This window comes from Erythrolamprus reginae, chromosome 4, assembly GCF_031021105.1.
Source record: "Erythrolamprus reginae isolate rEryReg1 chromosome 4, rEryReg1.hap1, whole genome shotgun sequence".
NCBI classification, from domain to species: domain Eukaryota; kingdom Metazoa; phylum Chordata; class Lepidosauria; order Squamata; family Dipsadidae; genus Erythrolamprus; species Erythrolamprus reginae.
The window spans coordinates 15,096,517-15,120,641 of record NC_091953.1 but is presented as its reverse complement, the minus strand read 5'-3'; the positions used below and the strand labels follow the sequence as shown (position 1 = coordinate 15,120,641).

Genomic DNA, 24,125 nt, shown 5'->3' with positions numbered 1-24,125 from the left:
GATTTTAATTCTCAATTATGAAAGAATGTATACTTACTTGCCCAGTGCAAAGCATTCCATCCTAACAGTAGATCCCTTAGCAGCTGTAACTGTGGATGGAAAATGGATCTCAATTTTTGGTTCATATTCCCCCATCACTCCTGGAAAACAAAGAAAGATTTTTACAAGTAAAATAGCCATCATTAAAGTGAGCTCGTTGAATAGCTAGAAAAGGATGATTATGAAGGAAAATGGTTACAATTAGGGATACATCCATAATGTCATCTAAACAGTTAGGATTTTATAGTAATAATAATAATAATAATAATAATAATAATAATAATAATAATAATAATAATAATTTATTAGATTTGTATGCCGCCCCTCACCGAAGACTCGGGGCGGCTCACAACAAGCGATAAAACAATATTGTACAGGCACAAATCTAATATTAAGAAAAAAACTAAAAACCCTATCAATTTAAAAAACCAAACAGCACATACATACCAAACATAAATTATAATAAGCCTGGGGGAAAGGTGTCTCAAATCCCCCATGCCTGGCGGTATAGATGGGTCTTAAGTAGTTTACGGAAGACAAGGAGGGTGGTAGCAGTTCTAATCTCCGGGGGGAGTTGATTCCAGAGGGCCGGGGCCGCCACAGAGAAGGCTCTTCCCTTGGGGCCCGCCAGACGACATTGTTTAGTCGACGGGACCCAGAGAAGGCCAACTCTGTGGGACCTTATTGGCCGCTGGGATTCGTGCGGTAGTAGGCGGTTCCGGAGGTAATCTGGTCCAATGCCATGTAGGGCTTTAAAGGTCATGACCAACACTTTGAATTGTGACCGGAAACTGATCGGCAGCCAATGCAGGCCACGGAGTAAGGTTAGATGCAAACATTAATATGTTAAAATGGTAAAATTGTACAATCAATAATATTGTTAACAGTCTTATTTGGGTGCATGGCCTGTCCACATGTAATGCACACTGTTCATAAAGAGATCACTTCAATAGGCTCATGAATGACAAGCCATGACACTTCAGCCCCAGCTCCACTATAAATCTCATGCGAGGTTTTCAGGGAAAGCTGTCAGACAGTTTCTTACTTACAAAGCTTACAAGTGGAGAGGTAAACATATATTTAATTTTCTACCTGCCATCATGCCTGAAAATCTGCTGCATATTGATATTTGGGAGGATGTAATTGAGCAACTTAAAGAACTGAAGGACGAATTGGAAAGAGCATTTAGAAACATAGAAACATAGAAGTCTGACGGCAGAAAAAGACCTCATGGTCCATCTAGTCTGCCCTTGTACTATTTCCTGTATTTCATCTTACAATGGATATATGTTTATCCCAGGCATGGTTAAATTCAGTTACTGTGGATTTACCAAACACGTCTGCTGGAAGTTTGTTCCAAGGATCTACTACTCTTTCAGTGAAATAATATTTTCTCATGTTGCTTTTGATCTTTCCCCCAACTAACTTCAGATTGTGTCCCCTTGCTCTTGTGTTCACTTTCCTATTAAAAACACTTCCCTCCTGAACCTTATTTAACCCTTTAACATATTTAAATGTTTCGATCATGTCCCCCCTTTTCCTTCTGTCCTCCAGACTATACAGATTGAGTTCATTAAGTCTTTCCTAATAAATTGTATGCTTAAGACCTTCTGCCATTCTTGTAGCCCGTCTTTGGACCAGTTCAATTTTGTCAATATCTTTTTGTAGGTGAGGTCTCCAGAACTGAACACAGTATTCCAAATGTGGTCTCACCAGCGCTCTATACAGCGGGATCACAATCTCCATCTTCCTGCTTGTTATACCTCTAGCTCAGGGGACCAATCCCTCTCTGAGGCCGAGCCTGCAACCCCTGGTGTTATCACGGGGGAGGCTGGCAGGGGAGTTGTCCCAAATGGCAGCATTGAAGAAGAGGCCTGCTTCTGGGAAGCCTCCAATTGCTTCTCAAGGGCCTTTATCCTTTTCTCTGCCTCCCTCAGCGAGGCACCTTGAGATGGTTTCGCCCTCTGGCCCTTTTCTTTGGGAGTGCTGGGTTTATTTGAGACCAAAGTCTCTATCGGAGAAAGGGCTGGTGTCTCTGCCATTCTATTTTTCACTGAAACACTCACTATCACCGACTGAAGACACTGCTGACCCATTTTGAGACTGTCAGAAATCACTACCCCTAAATCCTTCTCTTCTGAAGTTTTTGCTAACACAGAACTGCCAATGCAATACTCAGATTTCATGGCTAATATGTTTCCCGGATTTAAAAGATGCTCATAGAGGGAAGCAAAGGTAGCTATCTTCTCTGGCAACTGGGGTTAATGAGCTAACATCATTGCAAGTCCAAGATCTTGGTGTGCAACCGTATAAATCTTTTGACATATCATTAACAAATAGATTAACATTGCCTTTTCTTGTTCATCAATGACAGCAGCCATTTGCAATCAAAGAAACTTAATAGAGGAGTCTAACTGCATTTTCAGTAAGCTGTAGGTAGTTATTTCTTTAACAGAGACCATAAGTTTGACTTCTTTTGCAGGATGGTGAGTTTACAAACAGTTCTTACAAAGGCAAACACCTTAAAGTTTGTTACTTGATTGTTCATGATTTCTTTCGAATGCCCAAACAAAACAATTTGTAAACTTTGCCCATAAGGTACTTAAAAACATTTATTTAGGTTTTGATGGTAGGAAAAATAGTGTGTGTATGAACTGCAGGAAAAACAATTACTCCCAACGTGCCTTCCATTGTGGACCTGTAGACTGCACAAGTCAAAAAGAGGGCGGGGAAAATATTTACTGACCCCTCGCATCTTTAACTCCTACCCTCAAAATGTCGCTATGGAGCACTGCATACCAAGACAACTAGACACAAGAACAGTTTTTTTCCTGAATGCTATCACTCTGCTAAACAAATAATTCCCTCAACACTGATACCAAACCCTCTCTTGTTTTTAAGTTTTTTTGACCTTCCAATAATTGATTGTAAGTGGGGTTTTTTGTCTAAGTTAAATAAATTCGGGTTGGGTGTGGCTTTCATCAGAGATATCCATTTTGGGATATGGGTATAATATTTTCTTCTAATTTGTTTCCAACCCTCTATTAGTGTCCCTCTGATATGTTGCCTCTGAAAATAACTTATTTTTAAAAGCCACAGTTATCCATAGAATGGTCCATAATTCGTGAAGATTGAAAGGTAACAGTCTCAGGAGAAGGGCAGCATAGAAATCTAACAAACAAACAAACAAATCTAACAATCTAACAAACAAACAAGCAAGCAAACAAACATACATTCCAAGGACAATTGCAGAAATGAAAGAGGATTGGTGTGATACCTTAGCTACCCATCATAATAGAAACTTTTACTTGCCAAAAGATCAACAGTTAGATGAAGATCAGTGGAATGAACCAGAGAACAAATAAATCTTGCAATTAGCATCTATATTAACATCATTAACTTAAGTATATAAGGAAGAACAGGCAGGAATTGAATGAGAATAGTTGACATATAATGCAATTATATGTCTAATTATATTTGCACTCACATAGCTGTTTAAACAACAACACAAGAGCACATAACAGATTCAAGCTCAATATTAACTGCTCCAAACTTGCCTGTAAAAAATACAACTTTAGTAATAGAGTTGTTGAAGCGTGGAACTCATTACCAGACTCCGTAGTATCATCCCCTAACCCCCAACATTTTACTCTTAGACTGTCCAAGGTTGACCTCTCCAGATTCCTAAGAGGTCAGTAAGGGGCGTGCATAAGTGCACTAGAGCACCTTCTGACCCCTGTCCTATTGTCTCTCCTATATCTTCTCTTCTATCCCTATATCTTTCTTCTATTCTCTCATTGATTATTTTATCCTATCTCTTCTATTCTTTCTCTAATTCTATTTCCTCGAAAGTGTCCTCTATTACCTTCATTGTGTATTATTGTGTATTGGACAAAATAAATAAATAAAAAGTTGATCAGAGTGAAACCTGGAGTTCAAAAAAAATATTCTGAATTCTACTTTTGAAACACCATCTTATCTACAGGGAAAGGGAAACTGTTTGTATTGATATACAAAGCAATGAGAGGCTGTAAATTGCATTTGAAAAGCTTGAGGCTGAAAAAAGAAAATTGTTACTATTGTGTACAGTATTTTATTTCTAGGAAAAAAGGAAAAGAAAAAATATTGCTAGAGAAGAAGCTACGCAATATTAGGTTAACAGCTCTTAGAGCCTTTTTGGCAATGTTGTTACAGTGGGCTCTAGCACTTAGGTCATTAGATAGGAGTACTCCAAGGTCCTTAACAGAACAAGAGGTTGTGTCTTCCAAGTTTGTATTTTGTGTTCTGATTCTTTCTGTCAATATGAGTCTTTTTGAACTGATGTGATTCTTTATGAACTAATTATCAAATTCAGTCATGTTATATGTGTAATTTCTAGCGGATCCTACTTAACTGATCATGGTATGCATCTTACAGGCTTTAGAAAACTCTGTTCGTTTTTTTACTTATTTGCCTGATTGCTTAGAACTCCCAAAGATTTATTATGAGGGGATAATTGTCAAGGGTTAGTTTCAGCACCTAATAAATCATGGGTAGAATAAAGTACAGTAAGACCTCGTCTTACGAACCTAATTGGTTCCGGAAGTAGGTTCGTAATGCGAAAAGTTCGTAAGATGAAACATAGTTTTCCATAGGAAACAATGTAAAAGCAATTAATCCGTGCAAAAAGAAAAAAAATTGCAAAATGGGGCTCCGCTGGGCGCTGCCGCCCGGCTGTCACCTTTTAAAACAGCCTGGGGGCTTCTTGGCGTTTTCCCGAAACCGATCCCGAACTTTTCGGGTTTGGGTTCCGGAGGCCGCCGAGAAGCGCCACCGCCCGGCTGTCACCTTCTGAAACAGCCGGGGGGCTTCTCGGCGTTCTCCCGAACACTGAACCCAGAAGTTCGGGTTCCGGAGGCTGCCGAGAAGCGCCCGGCTGTTTCAGAAGGTGTTTTTGGCTTCCAGAGAGCCTCCAGGAGGATGGGGGAGGGCGTTTTTACCCTCTCCCCGGCTCCAGGGAAGTCTTGAGCTCCAAGGAGGGTGAAACACGAAGCCTACTGGGCCCAGCAGAAGTTGGGAAACAGGCTGTTTTCGGTCCTCCAGAGGGCCTCTGAGGAGGGGGGCTGTTTTCATCCTCCCCAGGCATTGAATTATGGGTATGGACACTTGTGCATGCATGATAGCGCTCGTGCCCGCTCTTTCGGCACCCAAGGAAAAAAAGGTTCGCTATCACTGCTGTAGGAACTTTCCATCTAAATTAAAGTGGAAGGCCAAATCTGTCTTCCTAAAACTGAAATCTATTATTTTGGAAGGTACCTGTTGGAAGCTTAGTGAACAGGCTCTGGTTGTCATCCTTCCAGGTATTTCAAGAGCACTAAGATACCCTTCCTGGCACCATCCTACTCTCTTCATTCTCTACATCAACCTCTGTGACCATATTGAAAGCAACTGTGTTATTTTGCCGACGATGTGAAACTTTTCAACACCACTGACAACTCACTCACTCTCTAAAAAGACCTGGACTTTGTCTCAGACTGGTCTAACACCTGGCAACTTCAAATATCAACCAACAAATGCTCTACCCTCCACATCGGCAAAAATAATCGAAACCGCATATACGAACTGAATAAACAATCTCTCACAGCCAACCCACACTCAGTAAAAGATCTTGGAATACTAATAGCGAATGACCTAAGTGCTAAAGCCCACTGCAACAATATCACCAAAAAAGCTTCCAGAGTTGTTAACCTGATCCTACGCAGCTTTTGCTCAGGCAATCTCACACTACTCACAAGAGCCTACAAAACTTTTGCCAGACCCATCCTGGACTACTGCTCATCTGTCTGGAACCCATACCACATCTCAGACATCAACAACCTTGAAAATGTCCAAAGATATTTCACCAGAAAAGCTCTTCACTCCTCCACTCGAAACAGAATATTCTACGAAAATAGAATAACAATCCTGGGCCTAGATAGCCTAGAACTACGGTGCCTAAAACACAACTTGAGTATTGCCCACAAGTTCATATGCTGCAACGTCCTACCGGTCAATGACTACTTCAGCTTCAACCACAACAACACAAGAGCACGCAACAGATTCAAACTTAATACGAACTGCTCCAAACTTGACTGTAAAAAATATGATTTCAACAATCGAGTTATCGAAGCGTGGAACTCATTACCGGACTCAATTGTGTCAACCCCTAACCCCCAACATTTCTCCCTTAGACTATCCACGATTGACCTCTCCAGGTTTCTAAGAGACCAATAAGGGACATACATAAGTGCACCGGTGTGCCTTTCATCCCCTGTCTTCCTTTCTCTTGCTTTTCATATATATTTTCTTCCTTTCATATATCCTCTCCTCTAAGTTCACTTTTACCCTTATATATATTACTACATGTCTATTTTTTTCCCTATGTATTTATGTATTGGACAAATGAATAAATAAATAAATAAATAAAATAAAATAAATCCTTTTCAAGACTTAAAATTTCCACTCCGTAGAATTTATCTTCCTAGGATTGAGTTTCAAATCCTCTGATCATCCTCATTCTCTTCCTTTGAACCTGTTTCAGTTCTTTGAATCGTTTTTACTTCTTATAATATTGGTAGCCAGAACTTCCCCGCAGTAGTCCCGGACCTAGAGGTACACACATGGTAAGCATTATTGGTTAGGTGGATGTAACTTGCTGAATTGTTTACAATCTGTTCACTGTTACTCGGACTTTTGCACCACCCGAGGTGTGCTATCGCAGTGTTTCATCCCTGTAGGGAGAGTTATTGCTCCATGCTGCCAGGTAGTCTTAATCTCTAACAAGCACACTCTAAAAATCACGGGGAAACACAGAATTAAACTTGGCAACCCAAGAGGTCTATCAGTTGGAATTTATTATTGTGGGAGGGGAGGTCTTTAAACCTCTGCTGGGAAGCAAAACAATGCAGCCCATGAAATTGATTGCATTACGATATCATAATATCTTGCATGCGGTGCAAACTAATGAGCACTGTCATGTGGCTGCTGGGACTATGGAGACACTACGACAAGAGTCTGAAAACGTCTTTCAGGGAAGGACATTTGGTAGGAAAACTAAGTCCACAAGTCTTTTAAAGTTGCCAACTTTGAGGACCCCTGGTCTAAACTTTCTGAAAAGCTATCCCTCTGAATAGACCCCAGATCTTTGAACAGTTACCAATGCAGAATCATTATTCACTACCTATCATATGGCATTTCCCCCTCTTGGAATACATGGCATTGGACCAGAGTACCTCCGGAACCGCCTGCTACCGCACGAATCCCAGTGACCGATAAGGTCCCACAGAGTTGGCCTTCTCTGGGTCCCGTCGACTAAACAATGTCGTTTGGCGGACCCCAGGGGAAGAGCCTTCTCTGTGGCAGCCCCGGCCCTCTGGAATCAACTCCCCGCAGATATTAAAATTGCCCCCACCCTCCCTACTCAAGACTCACTTATACCGCCAGGCATGGGGGAGTTGAGACATCTTTCCCCCAGGCTCTTTTATACTTTGTTTTATGTTTGGTATGAATATGTTGTTTGGTTTTTTAAATAATGATAGGGTTTTATATGTTTTTTAATATTAGATTTGTTCTACTATAATATTGTTTTTATCATTGTTGTGATCTGCCCCGAGTCTTCGGAGATGGGCGGCATACAAATCTAATAAATTATTATTATTATTATTATTACTATTATTATTATTATTATTATTATTATTATTATTATTATTATTACTATTACTATTACTATTATTATTATTATTTCATTATTTGACATTCAACAAAAATGAGTTGAACAACAAGACCATCTACTTAACCACTTTGACAAATACTTTTGGCTAATAGACACAAACTGGTAGTCAATATCCACAGCTTCTGAAATTTTCCAATACAGAGAATCAAAAGCTAGCAGCATAAGAGTATTTGCGGATGATTTCATTCTTACTGGGGAAGGATATTCTGAAGCTGAAGCAATAAGGGACTTGTTATTAGCAATAGATAACATGGTTACTTAAAGCTAAAACAGTTTAATAAAAATAAATTTGACTTTAAATTTGACCTAAAGTACTTCCTACTTGAAAACAAGAGAATTGGCGGAGAACCAAGCAGAGCTAAAGAGAAGAATTATCAGGGAAACTTAGCTTGCTGTTTCTCCAAATGGTTAAAAGGATAACAGATGTAAAGAACTGATGGTTCTGGATAGGGGTGGGTTCCTCCCAGTTTGGACCAGATTGCCCAAAGCACTAGCAACCCATTTGTGACATCACAATGGCGTCATGGATCCGGTTCAGTTGGTGCTGGTCCATTGGCGCCACCATCTTTTTTTGAGGATTTTAAAAAAAAATTATTTACTGTTTGGAAGTGTTTTCCTTCTCTCCTGCATGAAAAAGAGCCCTCCCACCCATCCACAGGTTTATACTTATCTTTATTACCAATTAGAGCACACAGAGTTGGCCTCCTCCAAGTCCCAGCAACTAAGCAATGCAGGTTGGCGGGACTGCAGGGGAGGGCCTTCTCTTTGGCCGCCCCAGCTCTATGGAATCAACTCCCTGCCCGATGTCCATACTGCCCCCACCCTGCTGGCTTTTCTTAAGGCCATGAAGACCTGGCTAGGCTTTCAGGCCTGGGGGGAGCGTACACATATGAAACATCATGGCGTGAACCAGTGGTGAAGGTAAGTGGAACCCACCCTTGGTTCTGGAACTCCATATTGAACAGTACTAATAACTTCATTGTGCACTTTAACTGAATGTCTGAACTGTGTATATTATCTTTATCTCTCTATATCTATCTATCTATCTATCTATCTATCTATCTATCTATCTATCTATCTATCTATCTATCTATCTATCTATCTATCTTTCCTTCCTTCCATCCATCCATCCATCCATCCATCCATCCATCCATCCATCTATCTATCTATCTATCTATCCATCCAGTGAAGGACTGCAAAATTTTTTTACTACCACACTGTGGGTGTGGCTTGCTGGCCATGTGACCAGGTGGGAGTGGCTTGACGATCATGTGACCAGGGGGGTGGCTTAAAGGTCATGTGACTGGCTTAAAGGTGGACAACTTGATGTCACCCATGTCAAGGGTTTGGGTTAGGGTGCCTGGCCTCTCCCCGCCTCAAAGAGATACAATTCCCCCTATCTGTTTACTATTATTGAACATCCAAAATATACTATTTAATTCTACGTATAGATGCTACATGTGTACATACATATTACACACAGGCACACAAAAATATACATTATCTACTAAATAAACTGCATGTTTATGCACACACAACCACAAAATTATACACATTCAACCTCATTTACTGTGATAGGAAAAACATACCTAGAGCCCAGAAGGGAAAAAAAGAAAAAAAATCAAAATATTTCCACCGGTTCTGTGTACCTGACCTTACTTGTAGGAGCCCATCGCTTGCTCTATCTATCTATCTATCTATCTATCTATCTATCTATCTATCTATCTATCTATCTATCTATCTATCTATCTATCTATCTATCTATCTATCTATCTATCTATCTTATCTATCTATCTATCTATCTATCTATCTATCTATCTATCTATCTATCTATCTATCTATCTATCTATCTATCTATCTATCTATCTATCTTATCTATCTATTGCTGCCAATCTGCCTTCCATTGAGGACCCGTATACTGCATGAGTCAAAAAGAGGGCGGGTAAAATATTTACTGACCCCTCACATCCTGGACACAAACTGTTTCAACTCCTACCCTCAAAACGTCGCTACAGAGCACTGCACACCAAGACAACTAGACACAAGAACAGTTTTTTCCCGAACGCCATCACTCTACTAAACAAATAATTCCCTCAACACTGTCAGACTTTCTACTAAATCTGCACTTCTATTCTACTAGTTTTTCTCATCATTCCTATCACCTATTTCCTCCCATGTTGATTGTATGACTGTAACTTGTTGCGTATATCCTACGATTTTTATTAATATTGCTTCTTCATTGCTTATTTGACCCCTATGACAATCATTAAGTGTTGTACCACATGATTCTTGACAAATGTATATTTTATTTTATGTACGTTGAGAGCATATGCACCAAGACAAATTCCTTGTGTGTCCAATCACACTTGGCCAATAAAAATTCTATTCTATTCTATCTATCTATCTATCTATCTATCTATCTATCTATCTATCTATCTATCTATCTATCTATCTACCTACCTACCTACCTACCTACCTACCTACCTACCTACCTACCTATCTATCTATCCTGGAAAACCATAGGAAGGCCTGGAAACATCACAGAAATATATATCTTTCTGCATATCTTTGGGAAATGTTGACCGAAGACCATAGAAAACAACCTTTCAGTGCCTTTATTGCTTAGTTTGAAATAAATACTTTATTGGCTACATTCCAGAATGAGGAAACAATCTCATAAAAATATATGAACTTGAAAAGAGCACTTTATCATCAAACAGCAAATGTTGTAAGTTCAACCACATTTGTATTTACTTATCTTTTGCAAATTTTCTCGAAACCCCACCCCAGTAAAGGCACTTCCAAAAGTCTTCCAAAAGACTTTTTCCTGTCGCTCTTGGAACTGCTTGTAAACACTTATTAAATAATTCCTCCGAGTGTCTAACTCATTGTAAAAGGCTGTTAATGAAATGATGCATGATCCATTTTTTTTCCCTGATGAAATTTTTTATCTCTTCAGATAGAATTTTAAATTGTTTTTTTTAGGTCTGCACAAAAATAAATTGAATACTGTAGTGAGAAAGGGATGATTGTCAAGGACATCTGCACAAATGAGGTATTCATTTTATTCAGAATCCATTCAAGGATTTCTTGATGTTTTTATTTAATTTGGTTCATATCAAGAAGATAAGTTTCCCTTTGCGGCGCAGCTCTAAGGAAATAAAAGATTAATATAAAGGCAAGTGAATGTCTATACTAGTAGGATATAATGCCTATAATGTGATTCAGTCGCCTCAATGAAGATAAATATATAGATATGTTGTCTCATCAGCATTCTTGTCATAAAACACAAAGGCCTAACTGCATTGAGTACAACAGAAAAGTAATTCCAGAAACAAAATTGTCATCTACGAAAATTCAAACTCACTGAAAGGATTATGATAATTGGATGTTTCTAGATTTAGGTCTGTTCATTTTTGAGAAAACTGTTTGATAAACATTCTGTTTGCAAACATTGATACAATCGCCTTAAAAGAACTTTGCTTTATTTTTGTTTGACAGATAAACCTGTCTTATGTCTATATTTTTTCCCAGCTTGTTTTTCCCTCTATTATTTCTCTTGTTCTATGAAAGCCTTTACCAACATTCAATTCTTTGATGCTATTGGATGACAATCACAACCTGTTATTATTGGCTAGGCTAGATGGAATTATGGAAACTGCCAAGCTATTGAAAACTGGGGTACAATATTAGGAATTGCTGCTACATCTTTTCCTTGGCTCTGTAGACTCATCTTATGTTCATCTTTTGAAGGAATTTTTTTAAAAAAATAATTCAGACAATTCCTCTTTATATATTTCAGACTTTGCAGTAGTCTTCAACTCTGGAACACAAAAGTCTAAAGTTAACTTTTGTTAACTTGACAACTGTCAATCACAAATTGATAGCTTGATAACAAAGTTAACAAGAAAAAATGAGACCACATTTGGATTACTGTGCTCAGTTCTGGAGACCTCACCTACAAAAAGATATTGACAAAATTGAACGGGTCCAAAGATGGGCTACAAGAATGGTGGAAGGTCTTAAGCATAAAACGTATCAGGAAAGACTTAATGAACTCAATCTGTATAGTCTGGAGGACAGAAGGAAAAGGGGGGACATGATTGAAACATTTAAATATGTTAAAGGGTTAAATAAGGTTCAGGAGGGAAGTGTTTTTAATAGGAAAGTGAACACAAGAACAAGGGGACACAATCTGAAGTTAGTTGGGGGAAAGATCAAAGGCAACATGAGAAAATATTATTTTACTGAAAGAGTAGTAGATCCTTGGAACAAACTTCCAGCAGACGTGGTTGGTAAATCCATAGTAACTGAATTTAAACATGCTTGGGATAAACATATATCCATTGTAAGATAAAATACAGGAAATAGTATAAGGGCAGACTAGATGGACCATGAGGTCTTTTTCTGCCGTCAGTCTTCTATGTTTCTATGTTTCTAAAATACTTAAAGTTGCAATTTTGAAGTTACAGTTTTCTACGTGTTTATAGAAGATGTAATTTAGATCTCCTAAAGATGTGTTTTCTCCACAGTACAATGCATGTACTGTGCAATACAATGCTGAAAAGAAACTAGACTAGAATTTGAGATGGTTCCACCTGCATTCAAAGGAAAATTAGTTGACAGAGGAGCCTCTTGCTAGAGCAATGGTTTGAATTAGAAAAACTCCAAGTTCCATTCCAACTCTTTTATTCTGTAAAGTTCTGTATATTGCTTCCTTATCTTGCCAACTAGATTGGCAGTTCTTAAAACCAATCATTGATTGACATTGTATGTGTTGTGGTTGGCTCTGGGCCAGCTCCTGCAACGGGGAAACTGGGCATTGCTTCAGGGGAATTCTCGGGCTCACAGAGACTTGTGTTATTGCCAGCAGATTCTGATAGTAAAGATTCACAGCCAAGGACAGACAGTGGGGGAGAGGAATCAGACAGAGAGATGGGTGCAGCAAGCCCATCAGTTAATGCTCCCATTAGTGAGATGTCAGAGTCAAAGGAGGATCCGCTTGTGGATGCCCGTATGCGCAGGCTTGTGACAAGAAGGGAGCAGCTGCGCAGGCATCTATGCAGATAAGGGAAAACACCTGTGTCAGAGGCAATTATGTTAATGTGTTTGGGGATAAATTATGGGCATTGGGGAATGCACGTGTGGGCATTTATCCCTTGGAGAAAGACCATTGATACTGTTTGGATTGTTCCAGAGCTTCTACTGACTTTTGGATACTTCACAGTTATATAACTTATAATAAAGGCCTCAGGTAAACTCAGTAGTTTATTACAGAACTCATGCCAGGCCTGGCAGGTACAGACTTAAGCAATAACATACACACAGGCTTATATATAACAAGCTGCCTGAGGCAGCACCCAATCCCCGCAGAGAGAAACTTCCCGCTTACATTGTAACTACGGGCTGGTGGCCAATCAGCACCCTGGATAGGGACGCCTATCGCACGGCTCTAATCTGCGGCTGTAACTGAGCAGATATAACACTCCTATCCCTTTCGTTAGCACACACGTAATCTTTCAAATATTCCGGTCTCTTACACAGACGTCCAGATCTCCGTGGCTCTATTGTTTGTTCCTCCCTGGTCTCCGGACTCGCCCCTCTGCTTTCCTCGCTTACAAGCGGCAAGGCTTCTTCCGAGCTGTCAGTTCCCACATTGTTTCCGCCCCGGTTTAGGCTTTCCTCCAGGGCATTCCCGGGGTGGCCGTGACCCCTTTCCTCGCCAGTATTCATTCCCTTGTCTAACCGAATCTGGTCCAAATGTCTCCTCCACACTCGGCCATCCCTTACAATGACCTCAAATGACCTGGGACCCAGCTCCCTGCTTATTTTACCTTCTGCCCAATTCTGCTCTCCTGAATACGAGTGCGCAAACACCCTATCTCCCACTTTCACCTTCCTGACCGGGGTTTCTGGCCAAGGCACTGACTGTGAATACCACGGATGAAGCCTGTCCAAAACTATTCGTAGTTTGCGACCCATTAATAGTTCTGCAGGGGTCTTGCCTGTGGCCACGCAGGGGGTAGTGTGCTGTGCTAATAACAAGTCTGCCAACCTCTTCTGCCATGAACCCCCAGTCATCTTCTTCAGGGACTCCTTGACTGACCTAACGGCCCGTTCCGCCTGGCCATTACTGGCCGGATGCCAAGGCGAGGTCAGCGTGTGACGGATGCCCACCGATGCCAAGAACGACTCGAACAGCACCGCTGTGAATTGCGGGCCGTTGTCAGAAACCAGGAGGTCTGGGAAACCCTGTGTGGCAAATACTGTCATCAATGCCTCTATAATCGTTTGTGACTGTGTGGATTTTAGGTGCACCACCTCCACCCATTTAGAGTGTGCGTCCACAATCACCAGGAAGGATTGCCCCATGAAGGGGCCGGCCAAATCAATATGTATCCGGGCCCAAGGGCCCGCAGGCGGCTCCCACGCCAATGGCTCCCCCTGGGGAGGAAAAGGCCGGTTCTCTTGGCATGTCCTACACTCTGCCACTCTTTGCTCTACCCCCTTATCCAGCCCCGGCCACCACACGTAATCCCTAGCCAGGCTTTTCATGCGTACAATGCCTGGATGGCCATCATGCAAAAGAGCTAATACCTGGCTGCGCTGTCTTCTCGGAATTACCACCCTGCATCCTCTCAGCAGAATTCCTCTTTCCACAGAGAACTCGGTTCGACACCTGAAGAAAGGCACATACTCCTCGGCAGGGGCTGAGACTGGCCACCCCCTTAACACCCATTGCCTCACTTGGGACAAGATGAAATCCCGCCCCGTTTCCCAAGCTACCTCGGCTGCAGATAAAATAAGACCCCCTTCTGACAGCGTAAATACTGAACATGCAGGTGCGGAGTCTACTAAAACTTCGGCCAGGGGGCATCTGCTAAGGGCATCTGCATGAGATATATGGCGCCCAGGTTTGTATAATAAGGTGTAATTATAATTGGCTAGGAAAACGATCCAACGTGACATCCTGGGGGATATTACTACAGGGCTTTGACGGGAACCAGACAATAACCCCAATAACGGCTGGTGGTCTGTCACCAGTTCGAAGTGACGGCCATAAAGGTACTCGTGGAATCTTTGGACTCCCGCAATCAGAGCCAGCGCCTCCTTGTCGATGTGGCCGTAATTTCGTTCGGCTTTAGCCAATGTGCAGGAGAAGAAAGCCAGGGGAGCTTCTGTACCATTTGGCAGTCTGTGGCTTAATACTGCGCCCACCCATACTGAGAAGCATCGCAGGTGAGCACTAGAGGCAACCCAGGTGAGTACTGAGCCAGAATATTGTTAGAGGTAAGTAGCTCCTTAACCCCCATGAACGCGGCTTCCTCCCTCTTTCCCCAATGCCAAGGGGAATGCTTGTCTAGAAGTCTGTGCAAAGGCTCAGCCACCGATGCCTTATGCGGGATGAAGACCGCATAAAAATTTAGTAAACCCAGGAACGCTTGGAGCTCCCCCTTGGATTGTGGCCTGGGGGCATCCCTGATGGCTCGAATCTTTTCAGGGGTCGGATGTATTCCCTGTCCATCCACCGTGAAGCCTAGAAACTCGACCTGGGGCACACCAAACACGCATTTCTTAGCTTTCAGTTTAAGCCCAGCCTCCCTGAATTTAACCAAAACCTTCCTCACTCGTGCCATTAGTTCGTCTGTGGAACTCCCCGACACCAGAACATCATCGAAATACGGCACAGTTCCTTCAAGCCCATATAACAGCCGCTCCATCAAACCTTGGAAAATCCCTGGGGCAATGGAAACCCCGAACTGCAGCCTGTGGCATTTAAATACCCCCCTATGGGTGATGATCGCCTGGGCCTCGGCTGTCAAGGAGTCTACGGGAAGCTGCTGATAAGCTTGGGATAGGTCGAGCTTGGCAAACACCCGACCCTCCCCCAGAGTGTGTAGCAGCTGTTGCACTACTGGCAAGGGGTATGAATGGTGGGCCAATGCACGGTTCACAGAGCACTTATAATCCCCACACAATCTGATTCCTCCATCCCCCTTGAAAGCAATCACCACAGGGGTTTCCCACGCAGCCTGATCTACCGGCTCTAAAACCCCCTGGGCGATTAATCTGTCCAATTCTGCATCTACCTTAGGACGGAGGGGAATAGGGACACGGCGGGCCTTTAAGCGAACCGCTGGGACTTTTGGATCTAAATTGAACGAAATGGGGGTGCCCGTATAACGACCCAAGTTACTGTCAAAAACGGCAGGGAACTCCCGAGCCAGCTGCTCAAATCCCGACTCCCCCTTAATTGCATTTACCCCCTCCAAAGAGAGTCCCAGAGAAGAGAACCAGTCCAGTCCGAGCAGGCTTGCAAAGGGTCCATCCACCACTACGAGAGGCAGTCTGCCAGTGAAAGTTTTAAAGCGGACTGCAAAACGGCCTTCTCCGATGATAGGAATTGCAGCTCCTTGGTAATCCCTCAGGCTCAAAGCGCAGGGCAGTAGGCGACTCTTCTTCCATGCGGGGAAACAACGCTTGAGGGTGGCCCATGAAATTAAAGAATGAGCCGAGCCTGTGTCCACCTGCATGTTACACCGAGAACCCCCCAATTGAACTACCACAGAAATTTTTTCAGCAGAGCCGGTGGTCTTCCTGACATAAGAAGAAGCAGGACGAGGGTAGCTGTACACCGCATTGCAGTCATCTCTTCTAGTGGGGGGAAATCTCCTTTGTCCCCGAGGATTGAAACCAGAGAACTCACGCTGCTCCCTGAACGGGGCAGCCGGGGATCTACGAGAACGGCAGACTCTGGCGAGGTGACCTTTAGCGCCACATCGCCAACACGCCACATCTCGGGACGGGCAATTTGAGCGAAAATGACCCCCCCCCCACAACCACGGCATGGCGACAAAGGGGGACGAGGACGTCCCGTCGGTGCTTCTCTAGCCCGATTCGTAGCCAACCTGCAGACTTCTTCTTCCTCAACCCCTAAATCGCCCTCCTCCTCCGGGGCCAGCTTGGGTTTATCCACCACAGTGGCTGCCTTTTGTGTGACATTAACCGAGCTGTCCATAGAAGCCAATGATTGTGTAGATAACTCGAAAGCACGAGCCTCCGCCACCGCTGCTTGAAAGGTTAAATCCCGGATTGCCAGGAGGCGCCGCTTGAGGCGACCGTCTCTCACTCCGAAAACTAATCTGTCCAAAAGGTAGTCATTTAGGTCCCCAAACTCACAATATAACGCCGCTCTACGGAGAGCAGCCAGAAAGTCATTAATAGACTCCCCTTCGGCTTGATTTCGCTGATAAAAAGTGTAGCGACGAGCACACCTCGAAGGGGCAGGGGCATAATGGTCTTGTAACGTTTTCAAGAAATCCTCCCAAGACACATCATGGATGGAAACTGGGGCAAACAGGGCAAGAGCTGTTTCAAACATATCGGGGCCACAAAACCCCAAGAAATACGACCTCTTCCTATCCCCGAAATGTCCTGGTATCCATTTGAGATCAGGAAACAATCAAAACGGGCGACATAGGAGTCCCACGTCTCCCCTTGAGGATCAAAGGGGGCGAATGTTAATTGTACAGACATCCTGACTTACTGTCACAACTGTCAATCTTCCGCATAGGCTCACTACCTCGTCGCCAGTATAATAAAGGCCTCAGGTAAACTCAGTAGTTTATTACAGAACTCATGCCAGGCCTGGCAGGTACAGACTTAAGCAATAACATACACACAGGCTTATATATAACAAGCTGCCTGAGGCAGCACCCAATCCCCGCAGAGAGAAACTTCCCGCTTACATTGTAACTACGGGCTGGCGGCCAATCAGCACCCTGGATAGGGACGCCTATCGCACGGCTCTAATCTGCGGCTGTAACTGAGCAGATATAACATAACTCATGTGGACTCATTGAAGGGGGTGGCTGTGAAGATTCACAGCTGCCTTAATTGCTCATTTGTTTTGTCTTTTGCTGTATTCTAGGACTGCTATCTGGGTGAGAGAGATTTGGCTCTTTCTTAGAGTGTGTGCTCACAAAACTGTTTGGATAAACTACTTTCATTTCTTCTGGGATGGTGTGTGTGTGTTTGAATTTGCATTCCTAACGCGCTTGGGGCTATTAGTGAAGGGCCCGGCATAACAGAATATATGTGTACTTTATATGTGTGTAAAGATTGACAAACATATACACACAGTAATGGGCAGCCAAAATTTTTACTGCCACACTGTGGGTGTGGCTTATTTTGTGGGTGTGGCTTGATGGTCATGTGACCAGGTGGCAGTGGCTTGAACAATCATCATCATTCAAGTGAACTGTTTTTGCCGCATGATGCCTTTTCATCTCAGCTGTGGGCAGAGTGAGGGCTTTGCAAGGGGAAAAAGACCGCAGCCCAGACCACTGTTCCCTTTAAGGTGCGTGCCTGCGTGGGCGCGCACAGAAAAATACCCCCCCCTGTGCAGCCTTTTCCAAGGGTGCCCAGCTTTATCTATCTATCTATCTATCTATCTATCTATCTATCTATCTATCTATCTATCTATCTATCTATCTATCTATCTATCTATCTATCTATCCATGCCGCTCAGGCACTATACTTTTCCGCCCACACCAAAAAAAAATTAGAGGGAACATTGGCCCAGACTACTTTGGCACGATGCAGCTCTCCTGGCCTTGGGAGGTGTCCGCATGAGGCTGGAGGGGAGCCGGGCAGGAGAGAGGGAAACTCATCTGAGGCCAGGAATGAAGAAAGAGGAAAAAAGTGAGGCACGCGCAGCAGCAGCAGGAGGGGAAAAAAGGAGAGCCAGGCTGAGACCAGTAATCCAGGAAGTTACTGCCACCAGTCAGCTGGAGCAGTGCATACAGCTTCATTTCCATGGTGGAACTGTGTTCCACCCCGTCCTGCCTGCTGCCCACCCCTGCATACACATATATGTAGAGACTTGTTTAATTGGCTTTACGTTCAGGAATATACTTTCTTTGCACTGTTTTGAGCATTATAGAGCTATAGGCCTCTCCAGAGAACTAACACAAACTAACAGTCCAGAGTGTTCGGAGACTACAGATAGTCCAGAATGCAGCCACACGAGCTGTCATGGGTATTCCTAGATACGCCCGTATAACACCAATATTCGGCACGCTGCACTGGCTACTGATTGGTCTCCAGTCACAATTCAAGGTGTCGCTTATTACCTATAAAGCCCTTCATGGCTTAGAACCACCCTATCTACGAGTGACCATCTCCTGCCATATATCTCCCAGAGACCAATCGGATTACAGGGAATTGGCCTCCTCCAGGTCCTGTTGACTAAACAATTCAAGTTGATGGGCCCACAAAGAAGAGCATTCTCTGTGGCTGCCCTGACGTTATGGAACCAGCTACCCCCTGATGTCCACACTGCTCCCACCGTACTATCCTTCCAAAAGGCTGTGAAGACCTGGCTTCACAGGTCTGGGAGGCTGTGAATTGTAACATCTTATCATGCCCGACTGCAACCGTTCTGTATAATTTTGGATTCTATTGGTTAATTCTTTTTTGGTTTATTATGTTTTTTTTAATGTTCTTGTTACTAATTATTTGACTTGCTTATTGCATGTACTATTTTTGCTGTAAGCCACCCTGAGTCCCACTGGGATTGGGTGGCATAGAAGTAAAAAATTAAATAAATTAAATAATTAAATTAAATTAAATTAAATTAAATTAAATTAAATTAAATTAAATTAAATTAAATTAAATTAAATTAAATTAAATTAAATTAAATTAAATTAAATTAAATTAAATTAAATTAAATTAAATTAAATTAAATTAAATTAAATTAAATTAAATTAAATTAAATTAAATTAAATTAAATTAAATTAAATTAAATTAAATTAAATTAAATTAAATTAAATTAAATTAAATTAAATTAAATTATTAAATTAAATCCTAGCCATTGGAAAGCACGTAAAAAATGCAAGTAGAAAAATAGGGAACACTTTGGTGGAAAGGTGTGTGCGCCATCGGAATTGAGTCATGCTGGCCCCATGATTAGGGAGATGTCTAATCTAATATATTATTATTATTATTATTATTATTATTATTATTATTATTATTATTATTATTATTATTATTATTATTATTATTATAATTATTATTCCAACACAGAATTGGTAAGGGAAAATTTTGAATTTCACCCCTGGCATGGAACCTTCCTGGGTCTGTTGAAAGGACTGTGTTGTAAACAGGAGATAGTGGGTGTTTTATCTCTCCCTATGTGTTGAGGGAGGACTATTGTATGCCGCCCCGAGTTTTCGGAGAGGGGCGGCATACAAATCCAAATAATAAATAAATATTGAATTTTAACATAGATGGTCTCTTTGACTTCTGTTTCAAAAAAACCCAAACCCCAACCATTTGTGTTTTAGTCTAGTTGTCATTTGGGACAACCATGACCCGACTGATTGAGAATTTCCATAGAAAGCAGTCATACCTCTACATATATATCAGCTTCAACCACAACAACAGAAGAGCACACAACAGATTTAAACTTAATATTAACCGCTCCAAACTTGACTGTAAAAAATATGACTTCAGTAACCGAGTTGTCGAAGCGTGGAACTCATTACCGGACTCCATAGTGTCATCCCCAAACCCCCAACACTTTACCCTTAGATTATCTATGGTTGACCTATGCAGATTCCTAAGAGGTCAGTAAGGGGCGAGTACAAGTGCACTAGATTGCCTTCCGTCCCCTGTCCTATTGTTCTCCTATATCTCCTATACCTTTCTTCTATTCCTATATCTCTTCTATTCTTTCATTGATATATTCTATTCCTATATCTTCTTTTCTATTATTTCTTAGATATATTTTACTATGAGTATCTCCTCTATAAACTTCATCATGTATTTTACTATGTGTATTTATTTATTTTATTTATGTTATTTTTATGCCGCCCTTCTCCTTAGACTCAGGGTGGCTTACATGTTATCAATAGCACTTTTTTTTTTTAACAGAGCTAGGCTATTTCTCCCACAATCCGGGTCCTCATTTTACCCACCTCAGAAAGATGGAAGGCTGAGTCAACCTTGAGCCGGTGATGAGATTTGAACCGCTGACCTACAGATCTACAAGTCAGCTTCAGTGGCCTGCAGTACAGCACTCTACCTGCTGCGCCACCCCGGCTCATGATATATACCCACTAAAACCCTCATTGTGTATTGGACAAAATAAATAAATAAATATAACTTCTCCCCTCGCCTCCAATATGTTTAGATTTTGAGTAACAGTTAACTTACCATCAGTTCGAAGTGTTAATGGAGTTGGAGGACTAAGGACCCTGGCATTTGTCACAGTGTTCTTCACAAGACAGATATAACTCCCAACGTCTGATGGTTGCACCTTGGATATATAGAGGTTGCCCGTTTCCTGGGAGATGAAACGCCTGCTGTCTTCTGCCACGAAGGAGGGGAATGCATTAAATACCCAGCTGTAGATGATCTCTGTAAAAAAAAGAGGCAGATCCTTTGAATTCTCTTTGTGGCGAGACCACAGCACTAAAGAGAGCAAATTAAATAGGTTTGATAAAAAGAACATAAGAAAAACAATTGCTGCCAACCTACCTTCCGTTGAGGACCTGTATACTGCACGAGTCAAAAAGAGGGCTGTGAAAATATTTACTGACCTCTCGCATCCTGGACACAAACTGTTTAAATTCCTACCCTCAAAACACCACTACAGAGCATTGCACACCAAGACAACTAGACACAAGAACAGTTTTTTCTCGAATACCATCACTCTGCTAAACAAATAATTCCCTCAACACTGTCAAACTATTTAGTAAGTCTGCATTACTATTACTACTAGTTTTTTCTCATCATTCCTATCACCCATTTCCTTCCACTTATGATTGTATGACTGTAACTTGTTGCTTGTATCCTTAAGATTTTTATTAATAGATTGCTTCTTCGTTGCTTATTTGACCCCTATGACAATCAATAAGTGTTGTACCTTATGATTCTTGACAAATGTATCTTGTCTTTTTCTGGACACTGAAAGCATAGGCACCAAAGACAAATTCCTTGGGTGTCCAATCAAACTATTTACTAAGTCTGCACTACTATTACTACTAGTTTTTTCTCATCATTCTTATCACCCATTTCCTCCCACTTATGACTGTATGACTGTAACTTGTTGCTTATATCCTTAAGATGAAGGTATCCTTGGGTACCATTTGTTGGGGATCAAGGGAAAGGGAGGGTTTTGCCTTCTTTTTCTGCTCAACATCCTCATGGACAATTGATGGGCACTTGTGTGAAACAGAATGCTGGACTCGATGGGCTTTGGCCTGATTCAGCATGGCTCTTCTTATGTTCTTAAGATTTTTATTAATATTGATTTTTTCCTCTTTGCTTATTGGACCCCTATGAAAATCATTAAGTGTTGTACCACATGATTCTTGACAAATGTATCTTTTTCTTTTATGTATACTGAGAGCATATGCACCAAGACAAATTCATTGTGTGTCCAAGCACAGTTGGCCAATAAAGAATGCTATTCTATTCTATTCTATTCTATTCTATTCCATTCCATTCTTTTCTCCATGGAGCAAAGCAGAGATTTAATGATTATGGGAAAACTTTTTAATTTTTTTTTTTACAAAGACATTTGCTTATTTATCATTAAATTTTTAATGAATTTGGAAAACTTGCATGCTTAGCTATGGATAAATATTTTCAGTACATATAGATATGAAGGATTTTTATGCAGAATAAGATCTCCAGTTTATTCTAGTGTTCTACAGTCTGGCTATCTCCTAGTGTGAGGAATTAAAACTTGATGATTTAGGATTAGTTATGGAGAAATTTATTACTAATCACCAAGCTATGCTGAATAGGAAGCAATAAAATATGCTAAATGCTTAAGAGGGAATTAGTATTAACGTTACATGGACTTTTGCTGAACAGCACTTGGAAATATATTGTACCCTATGTTAAATGCCATATGAAACCACCATATTTAATTTCACTTCCAAGAGATGACAGAAAAGCAAAACACATCTCATATTTCCAGAACTTAAAGAAGGACCGAGTAATTTGCAGTCTTCTGCCCCCCTGAGATTATGTTATCAAGCTTCAGTGGTGTTAATTTCTGTCTCCCATCCTTATTTATTCATGACAATTAAGGCTAGGAATAAAAATGTGAGACCTCTAAGAGGCAATTGCTTTATTATTACTAACCACCACTCCCCACCCCACCTAATACTGTTCTAAAATATTATTTTGGAGATTCAGTCATTTTGACATCAAAAACTGGCAGGGGAAACTTGGAGGTAAAAAATAGGTCTGGAAGAAGTTTACCTCCCATTTGATGTTCCTCCATCATGTTTGAGGAGGACCTTGACATCTAATGGGTTGTGGGCTATTAAGGCCTATACGGGCACAAAATGTTCTGCCACATGCTGGGCAGACAAGTGTGGGCACCAATGTCACAGCATTTGCATTACTTCCCATTGATAACTTATAGCAATAGGCCCTCTGGAATCAGCTCCCCCCGGAGATTCGTACTGCCCCCACCCTCCTTGCCTTTAGTAAGAACCTGAAAACTTATTTATGCCATCAGGCATGGGGGCATCAGATCTCTGCCTCTGGCCATTGAATGTTTAGTATGCCTACGGTTGTAATTGTATGAATGATTTAATGTTTAGCTTTTTTATGGTGTTTTAAATTGACTGTTTATATTAATTGGATCTAACCGTATTATTGTATACTGTTTGGTTTGTTGTGGTTAGCTCTGGCCCAGCTCCTGCCCCAAAGAATGTGCAGGTGGATGTGGGGGAGGCATCCACATGCCACAGGCCTGTTTTGCTCCCAATGGAATCTACAGATGAAGCCTCCTCTGATCAAGGCAGCATGAGTGACAGGGAAGAGGGGAGTTTGGCAGATAGCCCAGTAGGAGATCAATCATCTGTATCATCTTTGGATTCTGAACAAGAATTAATGACACATCCACACATGCGTAGAGTGATGCATAGGAGACAACAACTAAAGGATTATTACAAGAAAAAATGAGGCCACCTGTGTTTGGGTGGGGCTCCAGTAATTAGGGCTGCTGCTATAAATAGCAGCGTGTGGGTTTGGACGTTGTGGAAGAGTATCTGATCACAGTTCGTCAGGAATCCTGGGTTGCTGGTTTCTGGACTTTGCTTGTTGATTTTTCACGCCTTTGAAAACAAAGCAGAGCAACGTGTGTGTGTGTGTGTGTGTGTGTGTGTGTCTCACTTTGTTGGAAGAAGAAGGGGTATGAAGTTTCTTCACAGCTGCTAGCTAAGTACTTAATGAGTGCTTAAGGTTAATTGTACAGACTACCCGGTTGTTTTGGGATGAGTGCTCTTTGCAATACAAAAAGAGTGCTTAG

The 24,125-nt window shown here is 41.7% G+C and overlaps 1 protein-coding gene across 1 annotated transcript in view; it reads right to left on the bottom strand.

Annotated features, from left to right (window-relative positions):
- Positions 1 to 24,125, bottom strand: part of CNTN5 (contactin 5) — a 439,109-nt gene that overhangs the window by 188,890 nt on the left and 226,094 nt on the right. Inside the window, exons 6-7 of the mRNA XM_070751525.1 lie at positions 21,008 to 21,211; positions 38 to 140 (exon numbers count right to left, since the gene is read on the bottom strand). Coding sequence (XP_070607626.1) covers positions 38 to 140; positions 21,008 to 21,211 — 307 coding nt within the window. The remainder of the gene's footprint in view (positions 1 to 37; positions 141 to 21,007; positions 21,212 to 24,125) is intronic.